We start from the raw sequence: 21,612 nt of genomic DNA on the forward strand, positions 1-21,612 counted from the left end.
AAGTACGATCACACCTTCACTCACTAAGAGAGACCTTCAGTAGAGGGTGGTGCTGCAGAATAAGGGGCAGGTCCCACCCAGAAGGTTGCAAAAGGAGGCAGAGGGGGGATGTTTTTATACCCAGATGCTTCTAAAAAAAAAAAGATTGTTTCGGGACTTCTCTGGCAGTTCAGTGGTTAAGACTCTGCACTGCCACTGCAGTGGGGCAAGGGTTCGATCCCTGATCGGGGAACTAAGAGCCCACATTTCCCTAGGCCGCACAGCCAAAAAAATAGTTTCTTGAGGCCTTAAAGAGTCAGAAGAGGTTGCTGTTCTATCTAGGTATACAGAGAAAAACACACACCAAGGACGGAGATGGTTTATTGATCATTATAATAAAAAATATATATACATCCACATATATATATGTGTGTGTATATATGCAGAAATAAATGATCAGAGGATATAAACCCAAGTATTAATAGCTCTTACATCGAGGTGGTAGCATTAATTAAGGTTTACACTTCTTCTCACACCGAGTGTGTATCCTGTTTACAATAGGGTAAAAATGATCAACTCTTTTCATTTGGAAATCAAGGCACCATTATCGACATCATCATCATCAGGACTGCTGCAGGGGGCTGGGCTCTTGTTTCAGGCTTGGGGGATGGGGCTGAAGAGGCCTTTCTCTCAAAAGCCAGGAAGAGTCAAGCTGGGACTCTCCCCCATCTGCTCCTCTTCCCATGCTTATCCCTCCTCCACTGCACAGAGCCCTGTGTTAGATGGGGGGATGGGAGGTGGGGGAAGGAGGGTAGGAAACAAAGCCCCCCATAGCTAGCTTCCTGCCTGGAGGGCATTATAAACTAGGGGGGAATGATGGCAGCACCCTTTAAAATAGCAACACGTTAACACTCACAAATGAATATATATACACGCTGAGAAGCTGAGTGTAACAAGAGATTAATAAAGAGGGCGAGTAGCAGAATGAACGGCTGGGGGAGGTCTGTTAATAAAGGAAGAGGGTGTTGGCGTTAATTGCTCTGAGCCAGGAAGGCAGGTCAGGGCTCCTGATGCAGGCGGCTCCAGGGACCAAGAGGGGCCAGGCGGTCAGGACACCTTGACGGAGCAGCTCCCAGCTGACAGCACCTCCTTAACCCCCATCAGTTCCTTCTGGCTCTTCTGGTTTCCAGGGTAGTGGGGACTGGAGGGGGGCTCTGCAGGCCAGTTGGATGAGGGGAGGTCGGGAGGAAGGAGAAAATGAAGCTACATACCACCATTCTCTTCCCCCACCCCAAAACTCATGTCTCCCCTTCTACCAGGGTCCCTGAGGCGCTTGGAAGGACCCTAGGCCGTCCTCTCACTCGGGTCACAGCCCACCCTGTCCCCTCCTACTTCTTGTCTCCATCTGCCACTGTGGCCCAGACCATCCTGCCCCCAAATGCCAGTCACCTGGGATTGCCAGGGGCCCAGCTGGCCTCTTCAGGGTGGTGCTGGGAAGGCGGGCGATGCGGCTGCGGCCCCGGGCGACTCCCAGTGAGCGGGAGATGGAGGAACTGCAGAGGGGAAGGAAGGAAGCAAGGAAGGAGTGTGGGAAGATCACAGCCAAGTCTGTGGACTATGGGGGGGTGGGGGGATGGGTGGTGGTGGTGAGAGCTAGACACCGAGCCTTGGGAGCAGGGGCAGACTGAGCATCAAAAGGAAGGGGAGCTGAGTGGGGTTTGGAAGGGAAGCAGAGGTGAGGGGTGGGTAGGCCTGTAGTTTGCCTGGCATCCGCTGCCCTGGTAAAAGCTCTTTCTCTGCCCCTACCCCACACATCCCCCCAACCTCACCTCACAGCACGCCGCTTCTTGCGGGCTGAGGTCCCGGGGAAGGAAGATGCTGGCTTGGGGCCCTTCATGGTGAACAGGGGCATGGGGCCACTGGGGAGGGAGGGAGACGAAGGGATCAGAAGGGAACCAGAAACGGGTGCCAACCATTCCCCCCTCCGGCGCTCGGGCTGGCGGGGCTGGGAGGGTGGACAGGATGACCTCTGAGGTTTCCTCCTCCTAGGAGGTGGATTCCTCTCCCTGCCTCACTCGGCCTTGGCTGACAGCTGAGTGACAGCCCTGTTCTGGGAGAACATCCAGGTGTCAGTTTGTGGCGTGTCCGGGGAACTGGAGTTCAGACAGTTTCACCCTTCCACCTGCCTGGCTCTGAGCTTGTTACCAAGGGGGGTTTGGGCTGTGGGAGAGATGGGGGGCAGTGGGCAGCCTGCCACCCTCGGCCTCCTGAGTCCAGGTTAGTCTGCAGCCTGTTTGTGGTCCTGAGCTGGCTGCTGCTCCCCCGCCCTGCCATGCGGGCAGAGGGTGAGGGGGAGAGCAGCTTTCCACCGGAAAACGCTGAATAAAATTTTCTCAGGCTTCCCCTCCCTTCCCAGTTTCAGATGCTGGGCTGGATCTGGGGGGGAAGTGGTGGAAACAGGTATTGCTCAGAGGAACACAGAACTCAGGCCAGGCCTGAGTGATGCAGAAAAACAGAGTGGGGTGGGCACCCCGGGTTAGTTCCTACTCCCTGCTGGCAGGGGGCTTCTGTGAGCTACTGTGGGCACGTCACAAACCAGCACAGAGCTGGTGGCTCTGAAGTACAGACAGACAAGGCAGGACCCCCAAGAGAAGCCACGCCTCGACAGAAACTCATCTTCTGCTCCCCTGGGCCTCGATGCTGGTCAGACCGAAGGGAGAGAGACGGAGAGTCAACTCCAAGAGCAGACTGTCTCCTCTTCCCTTTAGCAGCACCTCTGGCCCTCGCTGACCCCTTATCCCCTGTTGGGAGGCTGTAAGGGAGACTCACCTGGGGATGAAGGGCTGATCCAGCCTGTTCAGCTCCTGGGGCACATTGTCCCAGCCAACACATTTGTGGAAGCCCAGCTTTGCAAGGGGCTCTTCGGAGAGGTCAAAGGTGGCATTGAGGTCCCGAGAGGGCAGGGGCAGAGGAGTGGAACAGTTCTGCAGAGTGGAAGGGCCTAGGGGCACCCGGCTTTTGATGACAGTAGCTGGGCAGAAGCGAGGGGATGGGCAGGGAGAGGGGGCCCTCTTCCCTGTTGGGGTGCTGGGCCCACATGGAAGCCGAGCCTCAGGCAGGGTCCCCCTCCTCAGGCAGGGCAGGAGGGACTGGCGCTGGCGCTTGGTCCCCAGTTTTGGGGCTGGTGGGCTGTCTGGCTCCGAGGGGCTCGGTCTCCTCCTCTTCTTCTCTGTGGCGTCCCGAGATGCCTGGGGTGGAGTGCAGTCTGGCCCGGGTGGGACCCCCAGAGTGTGTGCAAGGCCACTCAGTTGCCTTGCCATGGTCCGAGTCACGGGGCCCGAGTATCCTGCAGACTCTGGGCAGAGGAGGAGGGTGTGGAGAGGGATCAGGGGTTGAAGGGAGAAGAGTTTCTAGAATCTGGGGAGACACGAGACAGGCAGGAGCGCCTGACTCCTCAGGTCTGCGTGACTCCTGGGCCTCTCTGTGCAGATGCCCATGATCCCAGGGGTCCAGCCTCCCATTAAACAATGCATCTGAGGCTGTGGCCACCCCTTGGCAGAAGGAGGCAGAGCAGGGCTGAGACTCACTTGACTCTGAATGCAGCTCTTGAACCAGAGGTGCCTTCCTGGCTGGGCCAGGCTCCCCAGAAACCTCCCCTCCAGGCTCAGCATTTTCCTCTCGCATCAGCTGCTGCAGCGTCTCAAATTCTGCGATCATGTCGGGGGTCAGGAGGTTGGCTGCTTGGAGCAGGGAATACTGGCGCTGGGCCAGGCACAGCACCCTCAGGGCCAACCTGGAAGAGAGGCAAGGGGGTCCCCGCCCCGCCTCAGATCTTTCGGCCATTAGCAGCACACATGTGCACTAGACCGCTTCTGCCTTGACGGGGCTGCCTAGCCAGCCTCATCACCCTCCTGGTTGTGCTGGCAGAGATGACCATGGGCAATGGTGGGAGGCTTCACCCACTAAACACATCCCCTGACAAAGACAGTACTCGGGAAGTAGGGAAAGGGCACTAAGTGGCCTCGGAACATCTGAGTTTCCTCCCAGCTCTGCCACCTATGAGTCCTGTGATCATGAGTAAGACCATTTCCCAGGGGCCATGAAAGGTTGCAGGGAAGAGACCAGCTCAAGCCAGACCAACAGCTCAAATTCCAGCTCCAACACTTCCCAGATGTGTGACCTTGGATCACCTCACACCCTCAGTGTCCATATCCCTAAAATGGGGATAACACAGGCAGCTACCTCATAGAATTGCTGGGAAGATGAAATGGGTTATTTAAAAAATTTTTGGCCATGCCTGGTGGCTTGCGGGATCCTAGTTCCCTGACCAGGGATTGAACCCCGGACCCTCAGTGAAAATTTAAAGTCCCAACCATTGGACTCCAGCGAAGTCCCCAAACGGGTTATTTTAGATATAAAGTGTTTAATGAGTACTTGGTACATACTCAGCACTGTAAGGTTAGCTAATTATTATATTCTATAATAATAATAATCATGCCATCTACCTCATTAGGATAAGAGGAGATTAAATAAGACAGGCCATGTTGATCTTGGTTCTGAGGAGACCCTCAAAAATGCATTCAGCCTGCACTTTCTATTTAACAGTTGGGATCCTGAAAGAGTGTGTGTGTATTAACATAGACTTCGCAAGCACTGAGGGGCTATTTAAAGGAAATTACGAGGATAATGTGATTATTGATGTTGTAAATTTAGATTCTAATAAAGCAAATTTTCTTTCTGTGAGGCACACCTATGATAACAGAATAAACACAATTATCTCGGTGGGGATTATTCATGGCCAGTCATTTATCCCTGGGTAGCACTACCTGCCTGGACATCTCTGAGCCCCCTCCTCTGCCCTCAGTGTATGCACAGGGAGCCCAAACTCATTTTAAAAAGCAGCCTCCAGGCCCCTTTGAAAGAAGGCAGGATATAAATTAAAAAGGACACTGCAGAAACTCATTCTATATCTGCCTGAGCCACAAATTATATGAAAATAAGACAATTGAGAAAAGTGGGCATCTAGGGACAAATGCTCTGACTTGGCTGTCAGATGACCCAGGTCTGACTCCGTCCATCTCTCCTGTAGCCCCAGCAAATGGGGAGTTGGTCTATATCACGAGTTTTCAATTTAGGTTTCAAGAAATCCATCAGAGGACATTTTTAATGGAACAGCTCTGCTTTATCTGTTCTACATATTAGACCTCAGCATAAGATTTCATTTGAAGACAGGGCTTTGCTGCTAAAAAAACATTCTGAAAAACCACTGAACTGGAAAATCTAAAATCTACTCGGTGTCCCGGTGGTCTAAGATTCTAAACTCTAAAGGCAAAGTGAAATTATTTTCGATTATCTGGCTGTTAGGGTGTTCCCAAGTATCAGGGGCTGCGGATCTAGAATGTTCCACAACACCTGATACTTTTATTAGCATCTGTTATTAGCTCTGCTTCCCTGGTGGCTCAGTGGTAAAGAACCTGCCTCCCAAAGCAGGAGACGCGGGTTTGATCCTTGGGCTGGGAAGATCTCCTGGAGAAGGAAATGGTAATCCACTCCAGTATTCCTGTCTGGGAAATCCCATGTACAGAGGAGCCTGGTGGGCTACAGTCCATGGGGGAGCAAAAGAGTCAAACACGACTTAGCAACTAAACAACATTATTAGCTCTGGACCATGATGCCCAAATTGTAGCCAAGGTTGAAGCCACTTGTCAGAAACCACAAAATCAGAGGCAAAGCAGAAATGAGAACCCTGGTGTCCCCCATCTTCACAATGGGGGACTCCGGGCTAAGAGACCATGAGTCATCAGTGGCAGCCCATGGTTGTTCCCTGGGGGCCCAGGGGGCATCCCGCCAGCACATTCCTGCCACTCCTGGGCCCTGGGGAGTTGGCAGCAGGAGACAGATAGTAAGCCACTGATTATTCAGGCTGCAGCATTTTTGCTGAGTCGGGAACAGACACTCCTCAACAAGAAATAAAATTAAACAGGCCCTTCTGTCCAGAAGCTTTAAATACACTGCCGAGCGTGAGGCGTGCTGTGGAGGGAGGTGTCGGGTTGGCAGCAGCAAAGCTAAGTGGCAGAGGATTTATGTTCTGGGGGCCAAGGAAGAAAATACTAGCAGCACCTCTCTATTAAGCACGGAAAGAATGGTCCAAAAGCCATTTCTCTCTGGGTTTGTATTTACTTCTGAGGAGAAATAGCCTCAGTCAATCTGTCGATGAGACAGACGACGAACACCTGACTCAGGAAGGCTGTCCCATCCTCAGCAGCCGCCCAACTTCTCTTGGCTGAGCATGGGCAGCTTGGCCCTTAGACTGGAAAGCATAGCTCCAGCCCCAGGCAGCCCTGCCCTACCTTGGCATTCGCCAGCTGTCTGGATGGAATTTGGTGTTTTGCTTCCCTCTGGTCAAACTGCCAGCTACACAGAGTAATAAATAGAGAGGCTGCTAGGTAAAACAGAGTAGGCGATAATATCAAATTGGTGACAGCAGGTATGGGACAACTGGATGACAAAAGACTTGCCTCTTGTACTTCCCTGGTGTGGTGGTTAAGAACCTGTCTGCTAATGCAGGGGACATGGGGTTTGAGCCCTGATCTAGGAAGATCCCGCTTGCCTTGGAGCAACTAAGCCCGTGAACCACAAGTACTGAGCCTGCTCTCTACAGCCCACGAACCGCCACAAGAGAAGCCTCTGCAATGAAGAATATTCACTGCTTGCTGCAACTGGAGAAAGCCCATGTGCAGCAATGAAGACCCAGCGCAGCCAAAATAAAAGACCTGCCTCTTTAACTAAAACACAGAGCTTCTATGATATGCTTGGCACCACTTCTCCTTCCAGGGAGAATTCCATGGTCAGAGGAGCCTGGCAGGCTACAGTCTGTGGGGTTGCAAAGAGTCAGAAACCACTGAGCGACTTTCACTTTTCTCCTTCCAGGGGGCCTGGAACCCATCACCTCCTGCCTTGGAGTCTGGAGAGGAGCAAGAAGATACCTACTGCTTAGAATGGTCCCTGTCCAGGTTTGGTGGTGGGAGGTGGTCCACGACTGGCTTGGGCTGCACGGTCAGGTCAGAGGACCTGGGCGATGGGTGTCTGAGGTTCTGTTCCGGCACTTGGGTTGGAATCTAGAGAGGAAGAGCGTCACAGGTAGAGAGCCCAGGGCGGCCTCCCTCACTTTACCTGCACAGCTCCTGATACCCACCCATCCTCCAAAAGTGGGAATGACAGCTCCCGGAATGACTCGGTCCTAGTAGGGTCCTTCTCTCTCCCAGTTCATGTCCTCCCTCCCTCCTCCCCTTCTGGTAACACACAGGCTCCCTGCTTTCAGAGACACCGGATCTCACTAGTTCTTCCTGCACAGAATCTGAAAGTTTCCCAATGACTGAGATATAAGCCATCCAAGCAGAGAAGCCAGGACTGAAGGGACCCATGAGTTGGGGGAGGGGATTTTCTTCCAATATTCCACCAGCTCCAAGCCCTACCTCCTTGGCCAGGCCTTCGTCCTTGTCCTCTGGGGGCTGCTCCCTATTTGAGGAGTTCCCGTCCACAACCTTCTCCCCTGGGGCCTCTGACCCCAGGCTCTCCTCTCGAAGGACTGCTGACCCTGGCTGGAGCTCTGGGGTGCAGGGCTGGCTGGGGAGGTGGGACGGTGAGGGGCAGCTGGGGAGGTCAAGGAGGAAAGGAGAGGTTTCCGAGGTGTGAAGCAGGGGCAGGTGGGAAAAGCAGGGAGGGGCAGGATCTCTGTGGCTTCAGGTGGTACAGAGTCTGTAAGGGGTTGGATGCTCAGGTAACAGGTGGGTAGTAGCTAAGGGTGAAGAAGGAGTCAAGGATTTTCTGGTTTAGAAAAAAATGACATGCGGGCACATTAAGTCACTTTAGTTGTGTCCAGCTCTTTGCAACCCCATGGACTGTAGCCCGCCAGGTTCCTCTGTCCATGGGATTCTCCAGGCAGGAATACTGGAGTGGGTTGCCATGCCCTCCTCCAGAAGATCTTCCCAACCCAGGGATCGAACCTGCTGCTCTTACATCTCCTGCATTGGCAGGCAGGTTCTTTACCAGTAGTGCCACCTGGGAAGCCCAGAAAACAATGACACCACCCCTTGAACGCACCTTGTGAATAGCGGATGCTGCTTATATGGACTGGGGTGTGACTTACTCCTCCAGCACAGAACATTCTAGGTGACAATCAGAGTGCTGGGCACTGAGCGAGAATCCCTGACCCCAGGTGCCAGAACAGAACTGAGGAATCCCAGCCCTCCACAGGCTGGGAAAGGACGGGGCAGGATAGGGTGACAGAACTCACGGTTGATGCGGAGCGCCTGTCTTGGGGGACCGTGGCGGGTCGTGCGGTGGGCGCTGGGCTCCTGCCTCATACACCCGGAGCTTCTCCCTCAGGGCGGCCACCTGGAACAAAGTGGCCCAACCCCTCAGAGCCCCGGCTGAGCGCAGGGTGGTAGGAGAGCACCCTGGCGGCACCCCGGTGCTCCTGACCTGCCCCCCGAGTGCCCTGCCCCCTGGTCAAGCTCCCCAGGCAGTTCCTCACCTCAGCCTGGAGCTCCTGGCAGACGGTGGCATACTGGCTGATGTGACAGTCCAGGCTGATCACGTTGCTCTTCAGCTGAGGTGGGGACACAGGGGACAGATCTGTTTGTTTACTCGAAGTAGCTTTTGGCAACTACTTCCAATGGCCAGACACTGCTAGGCACCTCACTCACACCCCGGCTGCTCACCCTCAGGACTGAGGAAATGGGGAGACCAGGGGCTCACCTAACATAGCAGGAGGAGAGCTTGCATTTGACCCCAAGACCCGGGGCTCCCTGACTCATACGCTCTCCCCAGCCCAGGGGCTTTGCAGCAGTGGATCTGGGAGTCCTAGGGCTCCCTGGGGGAGGCGGGGGAAACCGGGCAACTCTGCTTTTATCTGCATTATATGTTGTTTTACCAAAAATAAGGGCCTGCTGCTAAAAACAAATCTGACAAAGATCACTGGCTGACACTCGGCCACTCCGTTCTGTTGCCTTCCTCTTGAGATAATTCAGCCTCAACCATCCCAGTGCTGTGCTATTTGAAGGATGAAGACTGGGTCACCTCTCCTCTGGGCCTTGTGGGAACGCTCACTCCAGGTACTGGAGGAAGCCGGTGGGTCCTGTCCCCTCCTGCTCCCAGTCTGGGGGCTCCCCTGACACCCCTACACCCCCACCCCAGGCTGGCCGTCCCGGCTGGCACGCACCGAGAGTTTGATCTCCTTGGCCCGGTCGGCATACTTGAGGGTGTTGTAGGTGTCCTCATAGGTCAGGCTGGAGGGGCTGACGGCAGCGATCATCACCGTTCGGCAGTTGCCCCCGATGGAGTCTTTGAGGAGGCGGGTCAGCTTGCTGTCCCGATATGGCACGTGAGACTTTCGGCCCTAGGGACAGTGGGTGGGCGTGGAGTGAGTGTCTAGACTAGACAGACCCAGGTCGGGACTCAGTAGCTTTAGGGGTTTTTTGGGTATTTTTATATATATATTTTTTAATTTATTTATTTGGCTGCACTGGGTCTTGGTTGTGGCATGCGGGATTTAGTTTCCTGACCAGGGATGGAACCCAGGTCCCTTGCATTGGGAGCGTGGAGTCTTAGCCACTGAACTTCCAGGGAAGTCCCTGTTTTTGCTTTTGTTTTTTTTTTTCTGACTAAGCTGCTGGGCTTGCAAGATCTTAGTTCTCCAACTAGGGATTGAACCCGGGCCACTACAGTGAAAGCACTGAATTTTGACCCAGAGCTGGAGGGAGGGACCGTCGTCCTTGGCACTGGGTTGTTGCCCTGGGGCGGAGCCTGGCTCTGTGTGGCTTTACCTTTGCATCCGCCAGGGCATTGAGGACGTTGATGAGGGCCAGCAGCGAGCGGTTGATGTTGGCTCCCTCCCGTAGCCGCTCCCCCTTGGCGTGGGTACTGGACGCCCGCTCAGAGCCCGCCAGGTCAATGAGGCTCATCTTGGCCACGCGAAGGGCCTGGGTCAGACCTGGGATCCGGTCCTGCTGCTTCACGAAGATCTGGGGGCAGATGGGCGGGGTGAGGGGATGCTGGCCACCAGGAGTCCAGGCTCAGGTCCTGGCCTGTGGTTCCTGCTCACCTGGAAGATGGCATGGGAGCGGGAGGACGTCGCGTTGGCATCAGTGGGGTGCTGCGTGCGGTTACGGTTCCCCCGGGTCAGCATGCCCAGCAGCTGCTCAGCCGAGGTTGGCTGCAGAGGAGACATGAAGGGAGGGGGCTGTGGTTTCTCCAACCAGGACTTTTCCCCAGCAGAGGGGCCGCTCTTCAGAACCAATGTCACCCCCGCGCTATCACCACTGCCACCCCAACAGGATCCAGGACATCCCCAAACTGCCTGGTCAGGGGATCCCAGAGGACCAGTGGGGTTGCCCGTCCCACCTAAGCCCAAGTCTTACCTGGTGGAAGGAAAGTCCTTGTACCACCACCCCTTTGTCGGGGTCCTCACGGATGGCAAGGGGCCCCTTGGGCTCCAGGAGGTCGTGGATCTGCTCATTGTACACCTGAGGAGAAAGGAAGCCAGGGAGGGGCCTGGTGGAGAGGCTGGTCAGGAAGTCTCTCCCCTAGGGGGCTGGGGGAGGGCAGAATGCCTGGGCCAGAGAAAATGACAAGACATGCTTGGTGAATGACCCTCGCGAGATGAAGTCACGTGACGAGTAGGGTCAGTTCACAGGCAGTCTCTCTTGGAGCTGTGTCCGCCCTCTGGGCCCCCGTCCTCCCACTTCCTACTACCCTCTGCCCCTCCTGCCTACTCCACCCCACTCCCTCTTCAGGTGGCTGTGAGAAGGAGGGATGAGGCTGCCCCGTTCTGGGGCACCAACAGCCGTACCTCCAGGTAGCTGATAAGCACCTCGAATCGCTTCTCCTCCCGGCAGGCCTCCAGTCTTCTGTACAGCTCCATGGTGGTCAGGTACATGATGCCAGGGTCACCCTCTCTTCCCAGCATGGTGTGTGTCTTCCCGGCCCCGGTGGCCCCATAGGCAAACACTAGAGAGGACAGAGTAGGGAGGAGGGTGGTGAGAGGGCTCCCCCAGTGCATTTTCATCTGGTCAGCCCCTCTCCTTCTCCAAACCCCTTTGCTTCCTTCCGCGTGCATGGTTGCACTGCTCCCACCCACCCACAGCCCCCACGCTCCCAGCTGTCGAGTTCCCCGTGTCCATTCCTGGTCCCCCTGTAGACCTGTGGACTTGAGGGCAGAGAGGTCTCCACCATGGGTGGAAGCTCGTCCCTTCCTCAGGGCACCTTCTGCAGCCTGGTTAGCTTCCTCTATGGAAGGCCCACAATTCTTTGGCTCACTTCGTGTAGCTCAGTTGATAAGCACACACCTGCAGGTGTGATTTTGTGACGTGTCTTCTCCCTACTCTAGACTGTAAGCATCCAGAGGGCAGGAACCCTGTCTGTCTGACCTATTGTATCCCAGGGCCCAGCAGAGTGGCCCCCACACTATAGAAGACTGAGTTAGGGCCCCACAGAGAAGGCAGGGCCAGAGCCTTCCTCATCTGGTACCCAGTGGACGGGCAGGCGGGCTCACCTGAGCAGTTGTAGCCCTGGAGGAAGCTGTCCAGGATGCTGTGGGTGGTGTGCTGGAACACATCCTGTTGGGTGGCCGTCTCACCGAAGACGCGGTCAAAGACAAACGTCAGGTCTTTGCCCTTCTTCTTGGGGCCATCTTGGGCGCTGCCCCATTTCAGGCCAAGGAAGCCCCCATCGGGCTCCTCAGGGTCGAACACCAGCACCCGCTCGTCTACCACCTGAATCACAGGCCGCCGCTGACTCTCCAGCTCCTTCGGAGTCTGGGGCCGCAGCCGCACCACGACCCGCAACATGCTGTCCTCCACCGCCATCACCATGGCAACACCTGGGCACAGAGGCAATGGAGATGAGGACCAATCTGACTCAGGCCTGACCGGGTATCCCTCAGTCTAGTATTCAGGAGCCTTCTCCCACCTCCTCTACAGCTCGGCTCCGTTTTATACCTCGAGAGAATAAAAATATTGATGCCAGCACCAATTACTAACAAATTTCTTCCCTGGTAGCTCAGCTGGTAAAGAATCCGCTTGCAATGCAGGAGACCCCAGTTCAATTTCTGGGTAGGGAAGATGCCCTGGAGAAGGGATAGGCTACCCACTCCAGTATTCCTGGGCTTCCCTGGTGGCTCAGACGATAAAGAATCCGTCTGCAAAGTGGGAGACCTGGGTTCGATCCCTGGGTTGGGAAGATCCCCTGGAGGAGGGTGTAGTAACTTCAGTATTCTTGCCTGGAGAATCTCCATGGACAGAGGAGTCTGTCGGGCTGCAGTCTATGGGGTCACAAAGAGTCAGATGCGACTGAGTGACTGAGAACAGCAGAGCACATCTTTTTCTCTTGAAATACCACCTTTGCCATATCCAAGTGACTGTATAGGTGGGTTTTCTATTATGTTCCACTAATCTGTCTATTCCTGTGCCAACACAATAGTTCCTTTTAAAAGGAACACCATTCCTTTAAAAAAATTTTTGTTATTAATTTATTTGACCACAGTGGCTCTCGGTTGTGACATGCGGGATATAGTTTCCCTGACCTGGGGTCGAACCCAGCCACCCACAATAGGAACATGGAGTCCCAACCACTGACCACCAGGGAAACCCCCACAGTTGCTTCTTATCCAGAAGGCCAGACCTAACCCTACCCCCAGCTTACTTTTTCATGATTTTCTTGGCTATTTTCAATCATTTTTTTTCTATTTGACTTTAAGACTATCTTTATCAATTCCATCTCCATCTCAGAACCAATCCCCCCTCAAAAAACCCAGCTGGGATTACAATTGGAATTAATATTAAATTTACATATTTATTTTATATTAGATATTTTCATATAAGAACATGGCTATTACCTTTTGATTTGTTCAGGTATTTTTTGTAGATTCAGATATTTTCTGTCTTTTTTCTTTTAATATAATTCCCAAGTACTTTATGGACTTAATTGCTATTATGAATAGAACACCTTCCCCAATCTCCATTTCCAGGCGGTAAACACTAGTAGGGAAAAACATGATTGATTTTTACATATTTGCCTTTTACTTACAATCCTCAAACTCTCTTATTAATTCCTACTGTTTTTTATTAGAGCTTATTGAGTTTTCTGAGTACACAATTGTATATCAGAAAATAATTTTTTACCCTTTCTTCTCCACAGTTATACTAAATATTTATTGTCTATTGCATTCCCTTGAGTTAAATGATAATGATGAAAATAGGCACCCCTGTCTTGCTTTTGATCTTAAAGGATCTTGATCTTTACTGCTTCACTATAGAGATATTAGTTTTTGACTTTTAGACAAATAGGTCATTATCATATTAGTAATTTCATCTGTTCTTATTTTTACTCAGAGTTGTTATCAGGAATATCTAGAACTTTATCTCATGCTCTTTCAGCATTTCCTGATACGATTATATGCTTTTTTCCTCCTTTATTTTGTTGGCATGGTAAATTACTTGATATTATTCTTGGCATCAAATCAATCATGTATTCTTTTTTAAAAAATATTTATTTTTATTTATTTGGCTGCGCCAGGTCTTACTTGCAGCATGCAGGATCTTCCATCTTCATTTTGGCATGTGGGATTTTTAGTTGCGGCATGCAAACTATTTAGTGGCATGTGGGATCTAGTTCCCTGACCAGCGATTGAACCTAAGCCACCTGCATTGGGAACACAGAGTCTAAGCCATTGGACCACCAGGGAAGTACCCCAACTATGCATTCTTGAAGAAATATCCTACTCTGGCCATATTTGAAATTTTCAAATGGTCAAATATGTTAACCTCTTCTTTTGTTATTTTTATGTCATATTTAAGAAGACAGTCCTTCCCCAAAGTAATAAACACTTTTTAAAAATATTTCTAATACTTTTCCTTTCTTACATGTAGGCCTTTATCCAGATGGAATTTATTTTTGTGTGTGCGAATGGTATGAGAATATTTCTAAATATCTTTTCTTTCCAAATGGCAAGCAATTATCTCAAGATCATTTATTAAACAGTGCATTCATTCTCCACTAATTTAAATGCCACATTTAACATAACTAAATTCTCATATAAACATGAATTTGTTTCTGGATTCCCCATTCTGTTCTCCTTTTCCAGTAACTCACTGTTGTAATTATTGTGGTTCTATACCACTTTACTGTTATTTTCCTTGGACATTCTTGGGCAGCTTATCTTCATATGATTTTAGAGTCAGCTTATGAAGTTCTATGAAAAATCCTGCTAAGATTTTAATTTGGATTATTTTGAATTTGTAGATTAATATGAGAATTAGCATCTTTACAATATGAAGTCTTCCCATATAGGAATATTGTATCTCTTTTCATCATTCACAACTTTATAATCTTTAGTAAAATTTTATTATTTTCCTCACATAAGTTTTGTAAATTTCTTGATAGATTTACAAATAGTTACTGTACAGTCTTTGCTATATTGGAAATAGGCTCTTTTAAAAATTACATTTTCTAATTCATTTTGCCAGAATGCAGGAAAGCTACCAATTTCTGTATGCGGATCTCGTTTATGCGGATTTCGTATCTGGCCACCTTGTTGAACTCCCTTATGAGTTCTATTAAATTGTCATTGATTCTCTTAGGTTTTTCAATTAAATGATGATAAGTTTGCAAATAATGACAGTTACTTTCTATTTTTAGCTCTTCTATATTTAGTTTCCTACCCTCCACTACCCATTAGGAATGGGTGCTAAATTTTATCGAATGCTTTTTCGGCACTTGCTAAGATGATCACACGGTGTTTCTCCTTTAGTCTGTTCCTGTAGAGGGTGACATGGATAGATTTCCTAATGTTGCCCTGGTAGTCATTCCAAAAGCTTATTTATGTATTCCCTCTTGAATTCCCCTCAGACCTTTCTGTGTGCTTTTTTCATTTCTCCTTCAAGCCAGCCTACCAAGGGTAGAGATGGAATCTCTGGAATGCAGGAATCACAGATATTCCTAGAAAAGTTCAGCTCAAGTCTAGGAATATATTAACAGGGATAAGAAAAGAGCGGCGGGGGGGAGCTGTTCGAGGTCGGGGGGATAGGAATAGATGAATGCTTTCCTAGGAAAGACTAGGTTCTGCCAACAGGTCACCATTACCAAGGTCATTCAGCAAAGAAACGTGGGATTTCTACCTAATACTCCAGCAAACAACTCATGTTTTCCTTGGGGGATGAGGCAGAACTGAGCTGATTTCAAACTCTTGTCCTTCACCCCAAACTTCCCAACTTCTTCCCCACAAAGAACAGAGATGTCAACCAATGATTATCTTTTTGAGTTTAATTAATTCTATTCCTGTCTCAGCCATCAGGCCATCACAATAATAAACATAATAGGTTAAGTGTCCACTCAGGAACTGTTCTAGACACCTTACTTTTCATCTCCTTTCGACTCTGTTGCAACCCCACAAGATAGATACTATTATTATCATTATTTATCTATTTTTTACTTTCGGGCCACACCTGGCAGTGTGAGGCATCTTTGTTTCCAGACCAGGGGATTAAAACTTTGCATCCTGCAGTGCAAGCAGGGAGTCTTAACTGCTGAACTGCCAGGTAAGTCCTAATAGATACTATTCTCATAGTCATTTTTCAAGGACAAAATTGAGACAGAAAGGGTTAAGCAACTTGCCCAAGATCCCAGTGGTAGTGACTGATGAATCCTCATTCCAACCCAGGCAGTCTGGCCATAGAGCCTGCTACATTGCCTCATAATGACATTATATACTACGCTTTCATGCTCACACTGTTGTAATGGTCCCTCATGTTTGTATAATAATTATAATCCCTTTCATGTAACTAGCATTATGCCTTCTGCAAACACTTTCAGATAAATGGACTGGACCTAATTTTGACACTCAGAATGCCTGTTTCCTATCCTCGCATTCCCACCTCCAGGGAACTTCACTTTTTTTTTGGTTTCACCACACAGCTTACAGGATCTTAGTACCCTGACCAGGGATCGAACCTGGGTCCTTGGCAGTGAAAGCACGGAGTCCTAACCACTGGACTGCAAGGGAATTCCTAGGAACCCCACCCCTGTGACTAGGCAAGTGAAGGCAGAGGGTGCCTGGTCCCACTGTCTGAGTCTACACTGGCTGCCTTAAGGCCAGTCCCAGCTCCCCGTGGAGAGGGTATTAACTGAGGAGGAACCACAGAGCAGCGTCACATTCAAAGCAGGAAATTAAAAAGGGTACTGGCAGCAGAGTGCACCTAACCTTTACAGTTCTCTCCTCTCCGCCTCCTGAGGGCCAGCGAGGCAGACTGTCTGCCTAATGAGATGTTTTCCTTCTTACCGAGAAAGCGCTGGGGCCGTGGGGTAGGAGGTGGGGAGGGGGGAGGGTGACACTGGCATGGCCCCAGTCAGGACACCTGGGTCCTGGTCTCTGCTTTGGCCTCTGACTGCTGGGGAGGTCTTTCCACCAGCCACACCTCGTGGATGTCACATCAGCTCCTCCCTTTGAGAGCTGGAGAGAACAGCTACTGATCTGCGCCTGCCCCAGGGGGATGGGAGATTAATGAGAGAACGTTTGTCAAGTTTGCTTTGATCCTCCGTTGGAAAGAGCATTTCAGCCCAAAGTACAAGGGAGATGATTCTTTAATAAGATCTTCAGGGTTCTGAGCGAGCCATAGTCACGTCCTGTTTCTAACCCGGGGCAGCTCATTAAAACCCGGAGGCTAGTTCGCTGCCAAGCTGGGGCTGGGAAGCCAAGATTTGGTTGTTTTCAGGGTAGCTTCCTCTGCCCACCATCATAGGGACGGATAGAACAAACAAACCCATGCTCCTCAGAAGCCCCTGAAGAAGAACGCTTGAGGACTTGAGGGGGTTTGCCTGCAGACACTGGGAGCTCAGAAGGCAGGTGCCTATCCTTGGGTGTTGTACTTTTTATAGCAGTTGTTGTGGCCCCCTTCATTGCTCCTTCACAACTTTAACACAGTGTTTCTTGTCCTTAAGCTCCAAGAGATTAGGACCCTCTGCTGATATAGTCTGTGCACCCCAGATAACTCGGAACCAAATCCAGAACACAGTAGATACTGTGTAATATTTGTCCTATGAATGAATAAAGGCCAGAAAAACTAGGCTGAAGCCAAAAGCCTAAAAATAATTATGATTATATAATAGCTAACATTTATTGAGCAATTACTATGTGTCAGGCACTATGCTAAGTGCTTTGCAAGTGTTTCATTTAACTTTCACAATAATCTCATTCTGTAGTTATTGATACAATTGTTACATCCCTATTCTACAAAGCAAACTGAGGCTCAGGAAGGACATTGTCACCTGGGTGGTAAGTAGCAAGGCCAGAACTTGACTTTGTCCTGTCATCAGAGGCACTACTCTTCATCCAAGGCTGTTCTGTCCTCTACCTGGGCTTTTGCAGGTCCTACTTCCCCTCACCTTAGTAGCCACGGAAAAACATCCAAAGATGACTGTTTCTTTCTATGGGTGGTAGTTGCAGAGATAGTACTGTGTTCCTTTGTGTTTTAAAAAAGACAAAACTGAAACTAAGGACAGTTTGTTTATTCCTTTCTAATCATTTTTTATTCTTCTTGTCTTGCAGGCTAGGACATTTATTTTTTTTGTCTAGCTAGGACCGTGGGTACAATTTTGAAAGCAGCAATAGGGGCTTCCTTAGCGGCTCAGTGGTAAAGAATCCACCGGGCAAAGCAGGAGACATGGGTTCGATCCCTGGTCTGGGAAGATCCCACATGCTGCAGAGCAACTAAGCCCTCGTGCCACAACTATTGAGCCTGTGCTCTAGAGCCTGGGAGCTGCAACTATAGAATGCGTGTGCTGCAACTGCTGAAGCCCTTGAGCCCTAGAGGCTGTGCTTTGCAACAAAACAAGCCACCTCACGGCAACCAGAGCAGCCCCGGCTTGCCACAACTAGAGAAAAGCCTGCACAGCAAAGAAGACCCAGCACAGCCAAAAACAAATCAATAAATAAAATTATAGAGACTGAAAAAAAAAAAAAAGAAAGTAGCAATAGTGAGCAATCTTGTCTCTTTCCTGATTTTATAGGGAATGTTCCTATTATTTCACTTTTTTGTTGGTTTAAGGAGATTTGCCTCTATTTCTGAAGTGACGTGAACATCTCTCAGTCCTGTCCGACTCTTTGTGACCCCCATGGACTACACAGTCCATGGAATTCTCTAGGCAAGAATACTGGAGTGGGTAGCCGTTCCCTTCTCTAGTGGATCTTCCTAACCCAGGAATTGAACCAGGGTCTCCTGCATTGCAGGCTGATTCTTTACCAACTGAGCCATCAGGGAAGCCTGCCTCTATTTCCAGCTTACCATTAAAAAAAAACATAAATGGTTATTGACTTATACTTTTGTGCCTAATGGAATATGTTTTTCTTTAATCTGTAAATGTGTAAATTGTATGAATAGATCTTCTAGCATTGAACTATTCTCCCATTCCTGCGATAAACTACATTATGATCATAATGTAGTTTTTTAATACATTGTTGGATTCTGATTACTAATATTTTATTTCAGATTTTTACAACTATATTTATAAAAGAGAATGACTTGAAGTTTTCTTTGCCTCATTTTTGGTATAACAAAATAGACTGGAAATGTTTTTTCTTTTTTTTTAGGGAGAGTTTCTACATGTTTGCTGCTGCTGCTGCTAAGTCGCTTCAATCATGTCCAACTGTGCGACCCCATAGACGGCAGTCCACCAGTTAGATAGATGCCTGTACATTTCTGGTGGAATTTGGTGGGGTTTTTCGATGTGTTTGCAGGTAGGTGGCGCAAGTAGTAAAGAACCTGCCAGCGCAGGTTAGAGGTAAACAGCTTGTTGGATCCCTGGGTGGGGAAGATCTCTTGGAGAAGGGAATGGCAATCCATTCCAGTATTCTTGCCTGGAGAATCCCATGGACAGAGGAGCCTGGTGAGCTACAGCTCATAGAGTCGCACAGAGTCAGACACAACTGAAGTGACTTAGCACCGCACGGCATGGCACAGAAGGTAGTTTTCAAACTAACTAAATTTCTTCAGTAGTCCTAGGTTTGTTGAAAATTTTCATAGCTTCTTGAATCAGGTTTGGTGAGTTGTTTTTCTTAGAAATTTGCCCAAAAGCATCATCAAAAAGGGTTCCCATTGAAGTCTTTCTCTTTTAATCTTTGAGTAACCAAAGTTATGTTTTAACCCCTATTTTAATTCCTAAGGTCATTTTTTCATGTTTCTTTTCTTTAGTCTTAATATTACCAGAGGTCTGGCTTTTTAGTCTTTTCAAAGATACAGTTCTTGGCTAAGTTAATCATCTCTATTAAATAGTAAAATTCTATTTCATTAATTTTTGCCCTTAACTCATCTTATTTTCTACACTTTTATTCTGTTGTTCTGTTCTATCTTATTAAAATTGGATATTTGCCTCACTTTGAGCTTGAAAAAGAAAATGTAAGCATTTAAGACTATAAATTTACCTCTAAGTGTTCTTTAACTGCATCACCTAGGTTTTGTTTAATGCTAATTTTTTAATAACAATAATGATATCCTATTTGCCTGAGTCATTCAAAATTTTTTTTTAAAATCCAAGTGTGGGTTTATTCCTTTTCCTTTTGTATCTTAAGCTTAACTGCTTGTGGAAATAGAATATGGTTTGTACAGTACTCTGAAAACTCTTTAGATTCACTTTGTGGCCAGATAGAGACAATTTTTATGAAGAACTCTAAATATATGCTTGGAGAAGCCAATGGCACCCCACTCCAGTACTCTTGCCTGGAAAATCCCATGGATGGAGGAGCCTGGTAGGCTGCAGTCCATGGGGTCGCTAAGAGTTGGACATGACTGAGCGACTTCACTTTCAAACTTTTCACTTTCATGCATTGGAGAAGGAAATGGCAACCCACTCCAGTGTTCTTGCCTGGAGAATCCCAGGGACGGGGGAGCCTGGTGGGCGGCCGTCTATGGGATCGCACAGAGTTGGACACGACTGAAGCGACTTAGCAAATATATGCTACTTGCATAATTATTTCTTTAAAAAAAAGGTAAGGAAAAAAGGAGCTAGGCTGGATAATAAATATAAACAGCAACAAATTGAGACACTTTAAAGTCTCTCTGAGGGTGGAAGAATTCAATCATGAAATAGGCAGAGAAGGACTGGATATGTTGGTAGTTGTTTGAAGTATGAAATTTGGTGACCAGAAAGGATAGTGATGAGACTGGAGAAAGTATGGTAACATCCAGGAGAAGCTTATACATTAAAATGTTGTGGATGTTCTCCTCGGAGCTAAGCTTAATTTCTCTGCTTCCTAACCTGTAAAATGTAAATATAAGTATCTATGCCACTGGGTTGTTGTGAGGATTAAATGAGTTAACTCAAACCTGATAAGTCAATAAATGTTAGCCAACATAATCAGAATTGATAAGACCTACTGGCATTTCCCCCTTATACCAGAAGAACCACAGTCTGAAGTTAAAACAAACAAAAAAACCTATTTCCCATGACAGGCCAAGCTTATGTTTTCCGTGTCACTTCAGTACATTAAAGAGTCAAAGCTAAGAGAAAGGGCATCCTAGAAACAACAGCAGAAGGCCTGGTGTTCTGTCATGCAGACGTTCTTTCATTCCTTCCTTTACTAGGTCCCCCAGTAACCAAGTTATGGCCCCTGGCACAACTCTGCAAACAGTTCTGCATAGATGTACAGCAAGGGTCTTAGCTACTCCATACAGATGTGCAGTGTCCCGGGTCTCCACTCCTAGCGCGCGGGAGGACCCAATTCTTCCTTACGTGTAAGAAGACCTTTCCCAGGGCGGATGTACAGAGGGCTCGGCCGAGGTGCATACGTGCGGGCCCCAGTCAAGGTCCCGTACAAATAAGCAGAGGGTCCAGATCTCCCGTGCAGGCATCGAAGGAAGCGAATTCTTCCCGCACCGCCCCACGCAGTGTTCGGAGAGGACCACCCAGGACCTGATTGGTCTTCAGGCTGCACCTCCGTGTACAGCACAGAGGCCCGGCTCCGGCTTCCGCCACCGCCAGCAGCTCGGTCCGCGAGTCCAGACATGAGTGCAGGAGCCTGCGGAACCGGCTCAGCCGTGGGCCAGTGCTTACCCTTCGTCGGTTCTCCGTCGCTAGTGTCGCCGCTCGCTGCAGGGTCCCGCCGCAGCAGACCGGAAACCCGGACCACCAGAGATCGCCCCCTCCCCAAGTACCCAACCCGCGCCAACCTCCCGCCCGCGCCGCGTGTTCAAATTAGCCGGGTCGGCTCTTCCGCGCTTCCCATTGGTCGCCGTCCGGATCGCTGATTGGCTGTTTCCTAAGAAACAAAGTACAGCTCTGTGGTGGCGGGCGTTGTCCACAGTGCGCTTGCGCACTTCGCCTTCCTGCTTGCTGGAGGTTTGCGGCCGTGTGCAGGAAGTGGCAACGCACTCCAGTATTCTTGCCTGGAGAATCCCAGGGACAGAGGAGCCTGTTGGGCTGCCATCTATGGGGTCGCACAGAGTCGGACACGACTGACGCGACTTAGCAGCAGCAGCAGCAGCCTGAGGCTGGACAGGTCGGAATGAGCAGCAGAAACCAGTATAGGGTAGAGGTACCCAGGAGGGCAGTTATGGCCTGTCTCACTTACCCCTGGGACTGAGT

The 21,612-nt window shown here is 49.5% G+C and overlaps 1 protein-coding gene across 2 annotated transcripts; it reads right to left on the reverse strand.

The window, feature by feature from the left end:
* Positions 1–347: 347 nt before the first annotated feature.
* On the reverse strand, positions 348–21,210 carry KIF18B (kinesin family member 18B). 2 transcript variants are annotated; one of them, XM_055408070.2, is made up of 16 exons: positions 21,082–21,210; positions 11,534–11,860; positions 10,832–10,989; positions 10,401–10,505; positions 10,085–10,195; positions 9,807–10,004; positions 9,203–9,379; positions 8,516–8,590; positions 8,276–8,376; positions 7,455–7,632; positions 6,970–7,097; positions 3,567–3,772; positions 2,809–3,334; positions 1,809–1,898; positions 1,429–1,532; positions 348–1,193 (listed from the first exon to the last, which is right to left on the reverse strand). In XM_055408070.2, exons 2-16 carry the CDS (start codon positions 11,850–11,852, stop codon positions 1,087–1,089), a joined length of 2,583 nt encoding a protein of 860 aa, XP_055264045.2. In that variant the 5' UTR covers positions 11,853–11,860; positions 21,082–21,210; the 3' UTR covers positions 348–1,086. The 2 variants fall into 2 exon arrangements, with proteins under 2 accessions (XP_055264045.2, XP_088685293.1); XM_088829167.1 differs by lacking the exons at positions 6,970–7,097; positions 7,455–7,632.
* Between the last annotated feature and the right edge of the window lie 402 nt (positions 21,211–21,612).

Source organism: Moschus berezovskii, chromosome 20 (assembly GCF_049115385.1).
Source record: "Moschus berezovskii isolate FMDL1 chromosome 20, NW_MosBer_1.0, whole genome shotgun sequence".
Lineage (NCBI taxonomy): Eukaryota > Metazoa > Chordata > Mammalia > Artiodactyla > Moschidae > Moschus > Moschus berezovskii.

What these genes read in the sequence shown, in the direction of transcription:
- KIF18B (XM_055408070.2), bottom strand. Translation starts at nt 11,852, where the DNA reads ATGGTGATGGCGGTGGAGGACAGCATGTTGCGGGTCGTGGTGCGGCTG. An exon ending in TGCTTATCAGCTACCTGGAG is followed by an intron (nt 10,506 to 10,831) that starts GTACGGCTGTTG and finishes CTTTCTCCTCAG; the next exon opens with GTGTACAATGAGCAGATCCA. An exon ending in ACAGGCGCTCCGCATCAACC is followed by an intron (nt 7,633 to 8,275) that starts GTGAGTTCTGTC and finishes TGACCTCCCCAG; the next exon opens with CTGCCCCTCACCGTCCCACC.